We start from the raw sequence: 18,015 nt of genomic DNA on the forward strand, positions 1-18,015 counted from the left end.
TCCTTTTTGTAGACTGGTCTTGAGAACGGCAGCTTAGCCGTGAGAGCTTTTTAAGATTATTTTCATTTTGCACACGAGGCACAGCACGGCACTTTATGACCCGGTTGGTTACCTGTAGATAGGCTTTTTTGTAGACAATTGTACACCCTTCCCTCTCCCTTTCCTTTCCCTCCACTAGCACTTACGTCATCACAGTGCGAGATGGATAAGTTTTGTCTAGCCTTCACTGACGAACACATTGCATCTATATTATCAGGTCCTTCCCTCCTGCCTAATGCACCTCTTGATGGGACAACTTCAGCTAGGGAAGAATGGGAGAAACTGTCGAATACTAGAAAACGACAAGTAAGAATTGCACTCCATGGAGCGCTCATGACGGAATACCTTAGAGCAGGAGCAGCACCAGCCAGCCTCCTAGTGCGCATTGAGCCTAAGATCTTTTTAGAAGACAAGAGATTCCGGGTGGACTGGAGCTATATAGCTAACAAGTGCACCCGGGACTGGCTAGTCTTGATAATTAATACAGCAAAATGACTCAGTGATGAACTCCTCAAAGAAATCTTGGATATCGAGGAAACCCTAAAAGCGGATACCACCATCACTGACACAAAGGAACAACTAGCCAGAATCCAAAATGACCTGGGGGAATACCAGGCGTATATGGTTAATCAAAAGATTAAAGGCTTAAAGCGCAACCTAGAGCGATTCAGTCATGAATGGGCTTTTCCCTATGTTGATGATCAGTATTATCAGCAACCACCACCTCCCCAATCCACGTTTCAACCTCGGGGACGGGGAGGCCGTCAACAGGGCAGGAGGACACCTAACAACTGGACCGTTGATAATACAAGTAGCGAGGATGAAGAAACTGGTGCCCAAACAACAACTTCCAATCCTAGGGTTAGGTTTAATCCTCAAGAGAGATCTAATGAGGATCTAGGAGCTATGTTCAGGGTTTTTTTAGGTCAACAAACACTCAACACGGGAGACCAGAGGGGGAACAACTACAGAGGCCGGGGACGGGGCCGGGCTCGGCAGAACCCGAACTCAACCTGGCAGGCCTTCTCCCCCAGAATTACCCGCAGCAGAGGCAGAACACCCCTGTAATTGCCAAGGTCAACAACATTGTGGTGAATCTCTCTCATTATTCTCTTACAGAGGCGGAATCCACTATACTCAACAAGGGGTTGGGATTTGTCCCCACCCCACGCCATGATGGTTTCCAACTGCGGGCGGAACTGTACGGCCTAATGAGGAAGATAAAACTTAAAAAGTTCTTTGCTGGGAAGGAAAAGGAGGACACATCCAATTTTTGCACAAATTTGCGGCGTCCTTCTCAGTTTTGCCCTCCGGGTAACACAACAGGCCCAGAAACTGTGGTGTTTGAACAAAAGATTCTACAAGAGATTGGTAAAATTGAACAAAGTATGCAAACTGTGGATTATAGCAATATGAGCTCTAAAGACTGGCAGGCATTAACAAGCCTACAAAACAACCAAACAATTACCATCAAGCCAGCCGATAAAGGCGGGGCGGTCGTAGTGATGGACACACTTGACTACGACACAGAGGTGGCCAGGCTGCTGGGGAACCGCAGCAATTATAGACCTCTAGCGTGGGATCCTACTAATGACTTGCAGACGACCATTATCCAGTTGGTTACTGAGGCTAAAGAAAAGAAATGGGTTACGTACAGGGAAGCCGAATTCCTGATTAACACAAAACCGAGGATGCCGGCATTCTATATCGTACCCAAAATTCATAAAAAACAACAGCCCCCGCCCGGACGACCTATTGTCTCCGGCATCCAGTCACTACTAGAACCTCTATCCCAGTTTGCAGACTATTTTCTCAGGGAATGTGTCATCACCCAACCCTCATATGTCCAGGACACCACGGACATATTGAGAATTCTGGAGAATGTTTCTTACAACCCAGTAAACCAATTTCTAATTACCATCGACATAGAGTCGCTGTATACCAGCATCCCTCAGGAGGCCACGCTGGTGGCAGCGGCGCGTGCCCTGAGGGACTCTGAATGGTTTTATGATTGCCCCCAAACCTTTGTCCTTCAATGCATAGAAATTGCATTGACCCAAAACTTCTTCTCTTGTAAAGAACAGATATATCTCCAAGTGTCGGGGACTTCGATGGGGGCTACATTCGCCCCCAGTCTGGCCTGCATTTATGTGGGCCAGTTCGAAGCTTACCACATCAATACAGACACTAATCTCTTCCAGAGGAACATTGTCCTCTGGAAGAGATACATAGATGATATACTTTGCATATGGGAGGGGACCGAGGAAGAATTAAATGAATTCCTTGCTTGGCTCAATGGTTTGGATGAGTGCTTAAAGTTCACCTGGGAAGTAAGCAAAACCAGAGCAGTCTATTTGGACTTAGATATCCTAGCTGAGGGTGACAGGTTGGTGACCACGGTCCACCATAAACCAACGGACAGAAATTCTCTCCTACACTATAGCTCCTATCACCCGAGGGCCCTTCGGGACAACCTACCTGTGGGACAGTTTCTGAGATACCGCCGAAACTGTTCCACCACACAGGAATACTCCACACAATCAAACATCCTGGCTACTAAGCTACAGGATCGAGCTTACCCGAGGAAGGTCATACGACAGGCTAAAAAACGGGCATATAACACCCCCCGTGCAGCCCTGTTGGAAAAGACCAAGAAGGAGAAAGGAGAATGCATCCCAGTGGTCACTACTTTTGGACCACTGTCCACGAAAATCAGGCAAATCATCCGGAAGCATTGGCATCTCCTCAGTACCACCAATATGCAGATGCCCCCTCCTCGTTTCGCATTTAAAAGGTCTGCAAACATTCGGGACCGGCTGGTCCACACTAGACCCAAAATTAATCCACGTGAAACCAATATCCCTTCCGGGCATTACCCATGTGGTAATTGCTCCGTGTGCGTATTTACATCACCAACCAAAAGTGTTACTCTTAAAAACAACAAGACCTGGTTTCTAAATAAATTCAGCAACTGTAATACCTCGCATGTAATATACAGATTGACATGCCCCTGTGAGCTCCACTACATCGGCCTTACCACCAGGAAGGTAAAAACAAGAATACAGGAACATCTGAGCACACTCCGTGCAGGAAAATTGAGCACCAAATTGGTGCAACATTTTCAAATGCAAAAACATACTGCGCAAGAAGTGCGCTGGGTAGTCCTTGAAAAAGTCACAGGTGATCAATACAGTATTGAATCCAGACTAAGTAACAGGGAAGCACGGTGGATTTATCAAGAGGGAGTGGACCAGAATGGATTGAATGACCTTATAGAATGGAGTAAGGTGATTGCATGATCGCTCAATAGAACACAGAGGCTATACCAACAGGGTAAGGAGTATACATGCAGTACATGGCATAAATGAATCAATGGTGCCAGTAACGCCATTCTAGTATACTCAAACCTTGACTATTGATTATCGGAGCCTCGGTACACTTTATCCGCAATTGGGAGGGATCAACATTTGTAAATACACCTACAGGAGTAACCTAGGAAGTACATCACCTTGGATACTCGGCAAAGTAAACATGCCATTATGTGCAGACAAGCATAATAAGACATTCCCTATTGGAAAATGGTCACTGCACTTTTTGTGTCATACTGAGTCTCTCCTTTAAATACTACATCGAACATTATAAAAGGTAGACTGAGTAAATGACACTAAACTGGTATAATGGAAGGGCTAAACGGGAAGAATATTGAGTAAATTAACATCAATGTAGAGCCTCACGGCGAGCCTTTATTTGCCCATTCCAAAATGGCGCTCCGCTTTTTCGAGCTCCCTCATTAGCGTAGCATAGTCAAATGGCACTTTTTGCATCACACAGAGCCCCCTTTTCATACCACATCGAGCATTCACATCACCACAGGACGAAAAGCAGATTTAATAGATGACATATAACTCGTGCAATGGAAGGGCTAGGCTACTATAATACGGAGTAAACTAATAATAACGTATATTGTCATAGTGAGCCGAACTTTTATTCGCCCATTCCAAAATGGCGCTCCATTTTCATTGATGAGCTCCCTTGTCAGCGCAGTACAGTCACATGGTACGCGTGATTACGCTTTTAAAGAGCGCCGTGTAACGATCGTGTTGTTCCTGGGCTGAGTCAACGCCAGTTACGAACAGTTACACGGTGAGTGGTGACAGATGGTGTGAGTCTGGGAGAATTGAACTTGAGACAGGCTAAGTAGTGGAGATTTGGATGTGGTTTACAACGAGGTAGTGGGGAGAAGGTTGTCCATTTGGAAGGGAACTATTTTAAAGGGTGATGTTAAAAGTAAGGCACTGATCAAAAATGATTTTCTGAGATGTGGAGGCATCGCTTGAGATGGGAAGGGGATAGATCAGTTTGTACCCATGAATGAGATATAAAAACGAGAACCAGCTTACATTTCTCATCATGTGTTATACATTACAGACTCACGTTTGGAGTGGTACAAGGGATGCCTTGAACGCACACAGAGCCGCAAGGTCCCAAGGGTAAAGGTATGCCCATGTTGGGCTACATCCTGGTAAATATATGCCTTATGGGGGGGGTCTTCAAGACTACATACGAGACTTGCCCTATTTTAACAGGTTACCAACCTAGCCATGTTGTTGTGTGTGTGTATGTTCTCTTTTGTCTCCCACAGAATTGTTTTTAAACGACAAACAAAGGTGCAGGGATAAATGAACAGACCCCAAGCCCTGAAGAAGTTACCGTGAGTGTGTCCGATGGTAACGAAACATGTCGGCATTTTAACATACGAGCTTTCACGCAGCTGAGAATAAAGTATGCAAGCCAGTGTGATTTAGCTCTTTCTCTGATATTAATATATATCACTTAGGGGGTTCTTTGAGACGGTGCACATATTTCTAGCACAGCTTCTTTTCTTCTTTATTCAAAACACATCCTAGCACCTATTTAGTTCATCACTAGCTTCATGCACAATTTCTTGCTGTTGGAGTGTTGGTAGCTGATGATGAGAAATTGAGGTAGCAGGCGAGTACCATCCTGCTTAACCCTCCTTGGTGGCGCTACCGTGAGGCACCAACACTCCTGTTCACTCTTTTTTCACCTTTTTTCACCACATTTGGGGGTGGGAGACATAAGGTTATTATACATAAACAGTCAAATTGACATTCCTCGTAGGCAATTTGTCTCTATCTTCTTTTTAAAGAACCACACCGTAGAATAGCTTAGACGACAGAATCGCAAGCTACAAATGAGGGTCTAATGTTTATGGCCAATAATCCGGATGTATGAAATACTGGTTCACAGTGTGAACAGGTCTTTGTTGTATACAACAACAAAATAATGTTTGCCAAAGGTTAGTGAACTACTGTCCATTTATCTTGTTTGTTGGTGCTCAGGAGGAGGGAGAGCCACCCAATCATCCTCAGTTGGAAAATAAACTTCTCCGTAATATGAAAACGAAATCTCCAAGCGCTCAATGAATCAATGATGATGTAATGGTTGCGGTATCAACTTTCCTTTGTTTGAGCATCCAAACACTTAACATTGCCGTTTGTCTGTTAAATTCCTTGCCAACATGTGTTTCGTCTGTTACTTAAAATTTTAACAGCAGACTTCACCTGGACCTCAAAAGTAGTCTCAAACTGTGCATCAAAGAAAATGCCTGGTACAATATCCAGACAATGAAATTATAAATCTAGTATCTAGTATTTCAAAAGATAAATTCTCGGGTCCGTGTATGCAGACGACACACAAATAATTTTCTCTTTGTTGTCCTCATAGGGGTACAACCCTGATTCCCTTAACCTCGGCCTGGAGGGAAAGCAACTCCGTGATAAAACCAAGGTTATGGTTTTAGGCTGGAACCCATAGATTTGGGGCCCAGAATATTGGCCTGAGTCTCTGGGGGCTCTTCTAAATCCATCCCCCAAAGTTAAAAGCGTGGGATTCTAGCTGGATGAGACTCCTTCTGTGCGTCCCCAAGTGACCAAAATGGCATCCAGCTGTTTCGCCGTGATGGAGTGAGTGAGGAAAATTATTTGGATCATTCCATGTACAGGACCTAGTCTCTCCCTATCAACCTAGCCTGAGACTGAGTTCTGAGAATCAGGCTCTCTGTTGCGTGCCTAGAATGTGTCTGGCTCGCACAGGGGGACGCTCGTTCGCATACCTAGGTCCTAAACTTGAGAATGTCCTAACGCAATTGTTAAGACACCGGACCTTTCTGCTGCTATTTCGCAAACATCTTAAAACTTGGTTATTTTAATTCTATTCTCTTGAGCCCAGCAACATCTCCAACTATGCTCAGTACCGGGAAACCCGTTGGGTAGCCGTGCGCTGTATAAGTGGAAAAATAATAACAACAACAACAACACCTGGCTCCTACCCGGCAGTGTACTAGCCCTAACAGTCTTTGATGTTGTGAGTGCATCATCCCCTTCAAGACCATTAATTATCCATGCAGCCAAGCAACTACGACTAAGAGGTATCTATGGATTCTGGTCTACGATCAATCATAGCCTGAAGACTGGGCATTCCTGCTGGACAGTTAAGCATATGTGTGTATGTTGTTACCTGTGTGGGCATTTAGCCTGTTTCCTTCATGTAGAAGAGTAATTAAATGTCACTTTGGGACTTCTTTCAATGGATTATGTAATCTAAATATTAGCCATAACGTGCATATATTTGTGTCCCAGGATCGAATCCCCAATCCGCTTTTCTTAATTTCAATGCTTGGGTCGGCCACGCCTGTTATGAAATACCCCTAAGAAAATATAAGGCTCCATAAAGTAGACCCTTTCCAGCTTGCCCAGAGTTGCTGACCCGGGGACCCCTTCATGAGACCATGGACAAGAAGGTGATGAAGCAAGACTCTTGGCGAGAGCAATGAAACTCAACCTTATGGGTGTGATACTCAGAGCAAATCCTTTACTATATTTAATTAGCTCAAATGAATCAGCGTCATTAAATTGCAAAGCCCAAAATAACTGAGGACACATTTCAGGAAAAATGAAGGTAAATAAAAAAGGCCCAGTGTAGAAGAAATTAATCAAGCTATTAAAAACTTAACAAATGACAAAGCTCCTGGCCCTGACGGGCTACCATCAAAGCTCTACAGGAATATGTGCACCTACTGACACCAAGACTACTGGCTATATATGAAGAAGTATTTGAAAAGGGTTGCCTACTTCCATCCCTTAAGGAAACCAAGATGATAACAAGCCTAAAGCCCGACAAGACCCCTGAAAAACCGGAATTGTATTGACCTCTGTCATTAATAAACATTAATAATTAGATGCTAGCCAGAATCCTGGCCAACAGAGTGCTCACTTTGTTGCACTTTGTTGCCCAGCTTAGTTATGCAAGATCAATCAGGTTATATACCTGGCAAGACAACATTGCATAAACTCTGGATGTTATTTGCACTGCTGCGTCAAATTGACCCAGAGCTAGAGGCAGTAGCGGTGTTCCTTGATGCCACCAAACTGTTTGCCTCCCTTGAGTGGACATACCTGTTCTACCTGCTGGAGAGAATAGTTTTCAATGGAGGGTTTGTGTGCTGGGTAGGCTAATCTGTGCAGAACCAGTTGTGAGAATCAAACAAGATGGAGTGATATCAACCCACATGAAAATAACAAGAAGGACGCAGCAGGGATGCCCACTCTCACCCATCTATTTGCTCTCACAGTGGAGCTGCCAGTGGCAGACTGAGACGGTGCTATGCCTAGAGAGGTCTGTACTTCACCTCTAGGCGAATAATAAACTTGCTGTGTGTTGATTTATGTAAGACAAGCAACCACTAATGCAATGCCATTGATTAGGGAGTTTCTAAGATTTGTCCTGCTATCTGGCCTAAATATAAACTGGGCTAAATCTTCTATATTGCCTCTAACTAATGCTACTCACAGGAGTGAACTATAGTATTCTCTGCACTAAGAAGAGTCTTCACTGAAATATTTGGGTATATGGATGAGTAGGAATGTCAAGGATATAACACAAGAGAAATACAGCGCTGCCATGGTAAATACATAACAGTAAATAGACAAATGAATTAAGCTGATACTATCATTGGATGGGTGGCTGGTGCTTGTGAAAATGTAATACTGCCAAAATATTTATAACTATTTAGTACTATGCCTGTCCTGTTGGACACAGCATTCTGTGCACAGCTGAGGTCTGGCCTGACTGGCGTGGGTGGGCAAACAGCCTAGACTAAGATTGGAAGCTCTGATGCTCCCCTAAAGACAGAGGTGGATGGCAGCGCCTGATTTTCAGCTGTCCTATTTGAGCGCTCAAGCTCAATACATACATCACTGGCAGTTTCCACCACCGTACCAGCCACGCATGGTAGTAGAAAGAGATTCCCTAAAACCAATGGCTCCCAATTCCATGATATGCTTGCCAGTCCGATGCCCACTGATTGAGACAATGTGGCTAATGTATTGTATTGGAACAAGCTCAAGGACAATGCAGAAGTAGCTGTAATCTATGCACCTAGAATACCTTGGCCTTCAATCTGAGTGTACCACCAATGCGCAACCAAATAGCGACAGACAACTGAGATCTGTACACCTCAACTGTATGGAAGACCTCTGTGCAGGTGAGAGGTGAGACATTTATACAGCTTGATGTAGCGCTTAATCAGGAAAGGTACACAGTACTTGACGCACTAGGCATTTTCTTATACTATAAGATTAGAGATGTAAACCGAAAAGCAAATCCTAACTTCCCCTCCTTGCTGCAGGTGTTCTGCACGTTAGGGAGCACTATAGTGACGCTCTACCACAGTAACCATGTGTCTCGCATATGCAAGGTGATGCTGGACAAAGCTCTAGTGTGCTTGCCCATGGCCAAGCAGAAATGTGCGGAGGAGCTACAAGCACTGATCACAGGCACACAGTGGGAGTAATGTTCTGTGCAGTCAGAGGAACTAGCCCCAAAATAACAAACTCATATTAATGCACTTCACATGTACACAAAGGGTGTACCATACATCACAGATGCTCCACAAAATAGGCCTTGGATCAACGTCGCAATGTGGATGACATAAGGATCCTGAAGCAGGCTTCTAGCACTTGCTGCAATGATCAGTGGTACCTACTAAGAGTGGGTGGGTAAGAAAATATCAGACATCATAAACTGCCAACTTACACCCTCCCAACTTTTGACATGGCTGTTCCACATAAGAGACCTTTTCTTGACGGATAGGAGACTCAAGTCTCAGTTGCTAGTGCTAGCAAAGTGCAGGGTGGCTACACGCTGGGAACTAGGCCAGCACCAGAAATATCGGAATGCCTCAAAGATATAGTGTACTATAATGAGCAACTGGAGACGTAGTATGAGCTTATACCTTCTGAGATCAGGCATAAAGACATATGGGCCAGACTGCGGCGAAACTTGGCACAAGACAGGTGGAATACAAACAAAGCAATTGAACAGTATATCGCTTGTTACTACATGAAGGCCTCCAGGAGAACTATCTGAGATTGAAACAGCAACCAGTGAACAATTATGCTGCAGAAGTATGTGGAGGGCACTATGATGCCATCAGGGAAGCATGCAATGGATACAACTTTTGACTTGGCGATTATGCGAAAGGCAAGAATTGTGAGGATCTTCGGTTGCATATTGATAGTGTTGTGAAAAATTGTACTCTACTGCTTTCTTTGATTTTTACAGGAAAACATGACTGCTGTAGTGGACTCATTAAAAAAGCTACAGTCTGAAAACACCCTAGTCTGCCAGGTGTTCAGTATAATTGGTGTACATGTGAAACATCTCCTTGAGATTAGGCTGGGTGACACTTTTAGTGACTTTGGCACTGCAACATGTTCCTTGTTAGAATGCTTGCAAGTTGGTAAGCAAAGAAATGCTGAGGAGCAATTCGTGAAATTTTAATTTACAATGCATAAGAAATGGCTTGCAATGATGCATAGTACTGTCCCTTCACCAACCACAGTATTAGAAGTCAATGAAGCCTCACTGCGGTACTCTGCACAAGTTCTAGATCCCTTTCGTAAAGGGGAATTTTCTCCAGACTTTGAAAAGTACTGCTTCATTTTTGACCGCTTCGATAACTCCTAGGGCATATGCGCCAGGTTCAGCGCATATGTTGCAGAACCTGTCCAAGAGAATCGCAATCTTCAGGTGCACCAGAATTGGCATGGAAAGCTATAGCAGTGGCCAGAGTTAGCAAATTGTTTACTGGTTGTTTTGGCATTGCCCATCTCAAGTGCCAATGTTGAGATGGCCTTTTCACAGATAAAGGTTTACATGGGAAGGAAAGATCGAGCTTGCGTGACCAAAGACTCACTGAAGAAGTATTGTATGGTGTACTACAGTAAGTTTGATTTGTAAAAATGTATTTGTACCTCATATACACAGTACGTACACTGTCTATATACCATCCACTAACAGTGCAGAAAGCAAGCAATAATAAAAGTAAAACGTTCCATAATCACCACAAAAACACTGTTTCTGTTGTTTTTAAATGCAAGAAAATGTGAAGCCACTGATAACCATTGTTTTTTAAAGGTATTGAAATAACTGGAAAAGCCCCACCAGAACTTATCAAAGATAGAAACTGAAAACATGAAAGCCTACACTTTATTAAGGGGAAAAAATGAAAAGATTTACCTCTGAACTCAGGAAAAACCGCACCAAAATTGATACAAAATAACAAGCAGATTAACTATCCGTGGTTAATCACAAAGTCATTGCATGAAAAATACATAGAACTGTGATCCCATAGCCCCTGACTTGACCAGCTTCAATGTCTGTCCCTCTCCAGCCAGGTCTAGTGGCTGACAGAGCAAGTGTTCTTTACTGCCTAATCCCCAAACTAAATGCAGGAGTGTATTCATGTTGTGGTGGCTGAAGCAGGAGGTGGCACAGCTTGCGATTCAAAGAGTCATAGACTCCAGCGAATCCAGACCATCTGGCCATATTACCATCTTCTTCCAGACTGGGAATTCTGGGCAAAGGGTTTCTGAACCAGGCTTGTAATGGCTTCATGCTACATTGTGACTGAACAGTCCTGGGCTGACACCAACTCCCCACACCCTCAGGCAACTCTTTGGTGTTATCTTGCTTGGTCAAGGATTGCAATGAAACAGAGCTAGTGCTTTCTAGATTTGTAGCTCACCAAAGCATGAACAGGTACTGTGGGAAAAGGTGAACCCGCTGGAACCTTCTGGTTGACGTTGCCTACCCCTACTGCAGTAAAACCTCACTAAGGACTTATAGAGTATTTGTCTCATGGCGACCACCCCCTTACAGCTGATGAGATGTATTTCCTTATAGGACTTTGGTAACAACACTATGTCTGCAAAATATAATTTTAGATTTAATTAAAAAAAATTCTATTGGAATGCTGTTAGGGCTTTGCTAACTCTATTCCGTCTTCAGAATGATTTTAGGCTTTGATAACCCTAATTTGTTTACTGAACATGGAAATTGCATTTATAACATTATTTTGACAGCAGAACTCTCTCATGACTTTTTCTCTGTGCCTCCTGTGGTTGTGGGCCAGCTACATGGCCTAGTTGATGGTACTATGAATACAATATGGCACAAATAGGATGAGTTTTTCTAACACCTTTTCTTTCTCCAACAGGCAGGCAGAAGCTCCAAGAGACAGCTATTCCTCCTGCCAGGGGGAATTGAGAGGCATCTGAAGATTAAAACATGTTCGGTGAGTAAAAGCAGAGCAGACTGGAGTGGGTCTGATTCCTTTTCTCTCTCCTAAATTTTCCTTAATCCTGATCTTAGAAGCAGACGTGTTTTCAAAAATGATCCTGAAGCTTTTATGAGTAGTTTTTTTCCCTGTAAGAAAGTACTGTAAAACAAATGAGACATATTAGAGCATTAATGAGTGACCTAGAACATTCATGGAGTTTGGTGGGGGTCCCAGGTTCTACCATAAAAGTAGGTATGGTAGGAGAAAGCAGGTAATGTAGGAAAAGGGTAGAGTGATGCCCACCAGAAAAGTGTTACTGTCATAATCCAGCAAGTAAAATGGTGGAACTGTGTGTACAAAAGATAATGAATACAGTAATGAGCAAGATAATACATTGCATCTTCACCTGTATTTCTTCCGACTTTAAATAAATCAGACAAATAGTCACTGACCCCACAAACTATTACATATATTTATCCAATTCTCATTTATTTTAATATGTTTTGAACAGATTTGTTTTCATAAAGTGCACAGTGCAATCACATGGTTTTGATGATTTCATCATATACATCTCAAAATGGTATCATTCAACAATACAAGATAGATGAAAACAGAATAAAAATCAATACTTCATCACAAACCCCCTACTATCCAACACTTCTCATGCATACCATTCAACCCCACTAAAGCAACCTCAAACATTCCTGTCTAAAAGAAGTCCTTCTCGATCTAGCAACGAGGTAATTATTTCTTCCCTTGTTAGTGTTGCATCGCAGCTAGGGAACTCCACAGATGATCACAGCCAATGCATGTTTTGGTGGAAACAATAATTTACAACCACCTTCTTCAGGGCTTAATAGAGATGATCTTCCTTCCCAAATATATTTTGGGGGTCTGTTCTCAACTACCGATATCGTAAAGGGGTCAATGACTATTTGTCTGATTTATTTAAAGTGGGAAGAAATACAGGTTAAGCAGTATTATATATTCTATTGCTCATGATTGTATATTTTCCAGTTTCTACAACCTAAATCATTGCACGTGGGGCACTTGTGTTGTCTTAATGGTTATAGGAAGTACAGGGCTATGTTAGGCTCTATATACATCCTTAGTTTGAATAGTGGCAGCTGGCCATATAGCTCAGAAGAAGTTACTTGAGGTGGGATTGGCAACTAATGGCAGTAGTTCTAAAACAGGGCACCGACAGATAGTTGTGGTGAATCTCCATCCTTGGATTCAACCCCTGGCTTTCTAAATATAGTAGCTGGCTGGTAGGGGCTTTGCCCATTTCTGGAGACTTCCTTCAAAAGGAAAGCATTCAGTGAGCCACTGATGATCAGTAGCTCGTCTTCTACGCCATTCCCTATCCTACCTCGCAATATCTCACTGTCAAGGTATAGTGCAATCTAGGCCAGTATGTGTAGCCGCTCAGTGCCTGAGTGAGAACTCATCTGGCACCCATATAAATCTATGTTGGAGTAGTGTACCTGTGATGGCTGTTTCTATCCAGAGCTGCCAAATGCAGTGATTTTATACATGTGACAGAGCCTGTTCCACTTAGGTATAAGAGACATGTCTCCACAGACCCATACTATTTTTTCTTTTCTGTCAGGTGGCTTTCGATGTGATGGAAGAGATATGCAATGAGATGGCACTCAATAGAACAGAGGCCTATGACGAATATGCCATTTTTGCTGTCACCAACAGAGGTGAGTCTCAGGCTGTAAACTATTTGCCATGCAGACCGGATATATAGAAGAATCGTGATTTGGTAGGTGAGATGTGATGTATTGATGCCATTGTGCTCACTATTTCTGTTAGATACCACAGTAGCACTTATTACAGAGTCAAGAACAAGCATAGTATTAGGAAACACTTTCTATTCATAGCCAAAAAGTGACAGAAAAGGTCTAGAAACCGTTATAGACAATAGTGGGTAAGCTTGACTACTCAATTCAATATGTCCCACAATTACTTTGTAAATACTCCCTGTTTTATATCTTAAAACAGAGATATCAGAGAAGCACCACAAGTGTGTTATGTTATGTTATGTTATGTTATCAGAGTTTTGTAGAGCGCTCAGCTACTCAGGCAGAGTGTCCCGGCGCTAACAGACCCTTGACCACAAAGCATCTACAGGGGGGAGGACTTACATGCCGAAAAGCCAAGTTTTGAGCTTCTTTCTAAAGGTCGTCAAGTTAGCACACTTTCTTAACGCCAGAGGGAGGGAATTCCATGCAAGTGGCGCAAGGTGTTTAAAGGAACGCCCTCCGATCCGGGCACGCCTGGTTGCCGGGACCACAGTGAGGGACAATGCCGCAGAGCGCAGTGATCTGGTGGGTTGATAAAAACTGATCCTCTTTCTCAAATAGAGGGGGCCAATGCCATGAAGTGTTTTAAATGTCATGGTAAGTGTCTTAAATTCAATACGCTTCGCGATAGGGAGCCAGTGCAGGGATTGCAGTAGTCCCGTGGCATGGGAGCGATGGCTGAGGCCGAAAATAGCTCGTGCAGCCGAATTCTGCACGACTTGTAGGCGCGAGAGAAGGCACTTAGGGAGACCCAGGTACAGGACATTGGCGTAGTCCAGCCTGGAGCCTATCAAGGCCTGCACCGTGATCTTCCTGTGAGCAAGAGATAGAACAGGAAGAAATTTTCTTAGCATTTTTAAAATGCCAAAGCATTGGCCAACTAGACTCTGGATCTGCGGTTTTAATGTGAGACAATTGTCCAGCTTAACGCCGAGATTTTTGGCCACCGAGGCCACATCCGCAGGGGGAAACATGTCAGCAGGCCACCAAGATCTCCAACACGGATCGGGGGGGCACCCAAAGAAAAGAACCTCCGATTTATCAGAGTTGCATTTTAGTTGATTGCAATGGAACCATGTAAAGACCGCGGCCAAGCAACTCTTAATGCGGTCTCCATTGAAATCCAAATTTTTGCTGCATGTGAAAAGAAGCTGAGTGTCATCGGCGTAAGAGACAATCTGGGCTCCAAAGGACTCGACCAGTGCAGCCAGAGGGGACATATAAATATTGAAGAGGATCGGACTAAGTATGGATCCTTGAGGAACTCCTACTTCCAGAGGCGGCACTGTCGCCGAGTGCGGAGGTGCCCAGACTGTCTGTTGGCGGTTGGTCAGAAAAGACTTAAACCATTTAAACACCGTACCTCCAACCCCGATCTCCCCAAGACGGGTCAAAAGGCGGTCATGAGGGACGGTGTCAAACGCCGCCGAGAGATCAAGTAACACCAACAGTGCTTTTCCCCCAGAATCCTGAACTTCTTTGATGGCCTCCACCACCTCTAACAGAGCAGTCTCAGTGCTCATGTTCGTACGGAAGCCGGATTGGGTGTGGTGTAAGAGGCCGTGGGCCTCCACGAAGTGAGAAAGGACAGACTGAACGTGCTTTTCTGTCACTTTGGCCAAAGCGGGGAGTAAAGAAATAGGTCGATAGTTGGCAAGGACATCCTGATCCAATGATGGTTTTTTCAGGAGCGGAATGATCATTGCCTGTTTCCAGGCAGGCGGCACAGTCCCCGTAAGCAATGAACAATTTAGAATGGGGTTCACCAGGGGGTTGATAGCACAGGCTATTTTAGCTAAAAACTTTGCGGGACATGGGTCCAGAGGAGAACCAGATCTTATTTTAGCAAGGAGTTCCAATGAAGATTGGAATGTAATCGGTGGGAAGCTCTCTAGACTAGGATTTACCAGGTCCGAGGTAGCGGCATTAGTTTCAGGCCCAAGAGCTCCTCCCCGTGCGAGAGCAGAGAAGGTAGCCTGAATGCTTTTAATTTTATCCGCAAAAAAACTTGCTAATTGCCGAACCCAAGGTTCAGAGAAAGAGCGTCTGGGTGTAATAGCCATTGGAGAGGTAAATTCTTTCACAATTGTGAAGATTTCTTTGCTGGTGTTAGCCGCCTCCTCAATCCGATGAGCGAAATAAGTTTTTTTGGCTAGAAGAATATCCTTATGATAGGCCCTGGCGCACCTTCTGTATGTCTCCTTCAGCGTATCCAGATACTTTGCTCGCCAAGCTCTTTCTGCTTTTTTACAGAGCCTTCTGCTCGAGTTAAGCGCAGGTGTAAACCATGGGGCAGATGTACGTTGGGATTTTTTAGCCAACTGCCTAGGCGGGGCTAACGCCTCAAGGCAGCGTACAAGCCACTCTTGGAAGCACACAAGGTCCGATTCTAGATTGCCCATGAGAGGGCAAGGGTGGGTTAGTTGATACTGGTTAATCATTTCCACGGTTACTAAGTGGAAAGGACGCGACCACAGAGCTGGACACCCCGCCCCTCTGCTGGTCTTACTGGCTTGTGCCTGGATATTAAAAACCACCAAAAAATGGTCGGACCATAACACTGGGAGAGGGGGCACAACTGTCACCAAGGTGGTGGAAAAAATCTGATCCAGGGTGTGTCCTTTATTGTGGGTGGGCAGCATGACATAGGGAAAAAGGCCTAATGGGCTAGTAATATCAAGAATTTTGATAGTATCAGACGCCTCCGTCTTATCAAAGTGAATATTAAAATCACCCAGGAGCATAAAATGCTTAAATTGAACGGACATGCCCGAGATCACAGCGTCCAGCTCCTCATTAAAAGATCCGACCGGGCCAGGGGGTCTATAGACCAAGAGACCAGCGCAAGATTGGCCTGGGGAGAGTGTAAGACAGAAGCCTAGTGTTTCCGCCCCTCGAATGTCGTCAGTAGGTATAATAGAACACTCAAAGCGTCTGTCTATTACCAAAGCCACTCCTCCCCCTTTGCCTGTGCTCCGGTCCTTCCTTAATATGAAATAGTTTGCAGGCAGCGCATTGGCTATATCTGGGCTAGATGCTTCGCCAAGCCATGTTTCTGTGAGGAACAGGCAGGCGGGCTTAGCATCCGCAAGGAAGTTAAATATGTCCAGAGCATGTTTGCTCACAGACCGTGTGTTCAAAAGGGCACAGCTGAAGGAACGGGCTGCAGAGGCCAGCTCTGTTGATGCGATTCTAGGTGTGCTATTTTTCATGTGCATTTGTGTCAGAATAAAAGGTGTCCAGTCTTGTTCTGTAAAGATAAAGTACACTTGTGGTAGCCAAATTACCCCAGAACTGATTAGTGTGTCCCTTTTGTGCCACAAAACAAATAAATGCCAACTCCCATAAGACTACTTATAGAAATTCTCCTTGTTAGATTGACAATAAGGGTGATATAAATGGTACTCATTATGGATGACATGGAAAATGTGTCGGTATTTCCCCACACCTTAAAACACCTTAGGGTACCGATAAATCTGGGAGTTGGAAAAATCTGTCCCTTTATGAACTGGACCCTGAGAGTCTACTAAGAAATTCGGAATTTCTGGATGAATCTGTAATTCAGTAAGTCTGGTTCCACTTTACTGATAATTCCTCATGGTGGCCCAGACCTTTACCTAGAGAGTACAGTAGTATTTAGCTTCTGACATCTCTGGGTGGATGTAAATAGAATTCAGTGTGTCTCATAATTCAGATGTGGCTGGCAACTGCCATTATACACAATAGATCTTGTGATACATTCAAAGGCTGCAGATGATAGTCAAGATTGTGAAGCAACTCAATACTAAACAGGTGAGAGACATTTACAGGCAGTCAGGTATTTATGGAATATTGGTATTTAGCTGAATCATAGGGCCTAGCTTTCTGTCGTCCATCAAGAAAAAAATATTTTTACAGGCAGATATTATAGAAGTAGTATAGAAGTAGCAATGTATATACACTCCCTTTGTTGTCTGTTATTCTATGAATTGTAAGAATGTATTCAGACACGGGACCAGATTTTTTCATCAGTGACTGCATATATCACCCCAAAGACATATATAGGCTAGGATATATTACCACAATACCAGGTGTCATGTTAGGTCGAGGATATTTGGAATATATTAGTGAGAATCTTTGGACTAAATATATTGTTGACTTACAAAACACTAGTCTGTCTTGTAACTAATGTTACAATACCTAAAGTCTCCATAGTTCATGAGACTTTCACAATAGTAGTGCAGTTACTTAAAATCTTAAGGGTGTCGTATCTGGATTATCTTTCTTACATGCAATGAGAAATACTAGAATCATATGGGCCCTATTTGTATTTTATTATTTTTACAATTTATCAATCACTGCTTACTCCAAAAATAAAAGAATATAATTTTTCTGCCTCATATTTGTAGGTATTGGAATGTTTGACACTGTCCTGTGGTCTTGGACAGGAAGCATCCTTCTCCCTTTACACAAAACATGAGTTTGATTAATTCACCCCAACTAGAGTTATATGTAACCCTTTTACATGTCGATGGCAAATCC

General features: G+C 43.6%; 1 protein-coding gene across 1 annotated transcript in view; it reads left to right on the top strand.

Moving 5' to 3' along the window:
* The window catches only part of MYO15A (myosin XVA), a 1,126,038-nt gene that overhangs the window by 992,313 nt on the left and 115,710 nt on the right, over positions 1 to 18,015 (top strand). The window contains exons 61-62 of the mRNA XM_085631315.1: positions 11,621 to 11,698; positions 13,296 to 13,392. Of these exons, the coding sequence (XP_085487441.1) occupies positions 11,621 to 11,698; positions 13,296 to 13,392 (175 nt within the window). The remainder of the gene's footprint in view (positions 1 to 11,620; positions 11,699 to 13,295; positions 13,393 to 18,015) is intronic.

This window comes from Triturus cristatus, chromosome 10 (assembly GCF_964204655.1).
Source record: "Triturus cristatus chromosome 10, aTriCri1.1, whole genome shotgun sequence".
In the NCBI taxonomy this organism is placed as follows: Eukaryota; Metazoa; Chordata; class Amphibia; order Caudata; family Salamandridae; genus Triturus; species Triturus cristatus.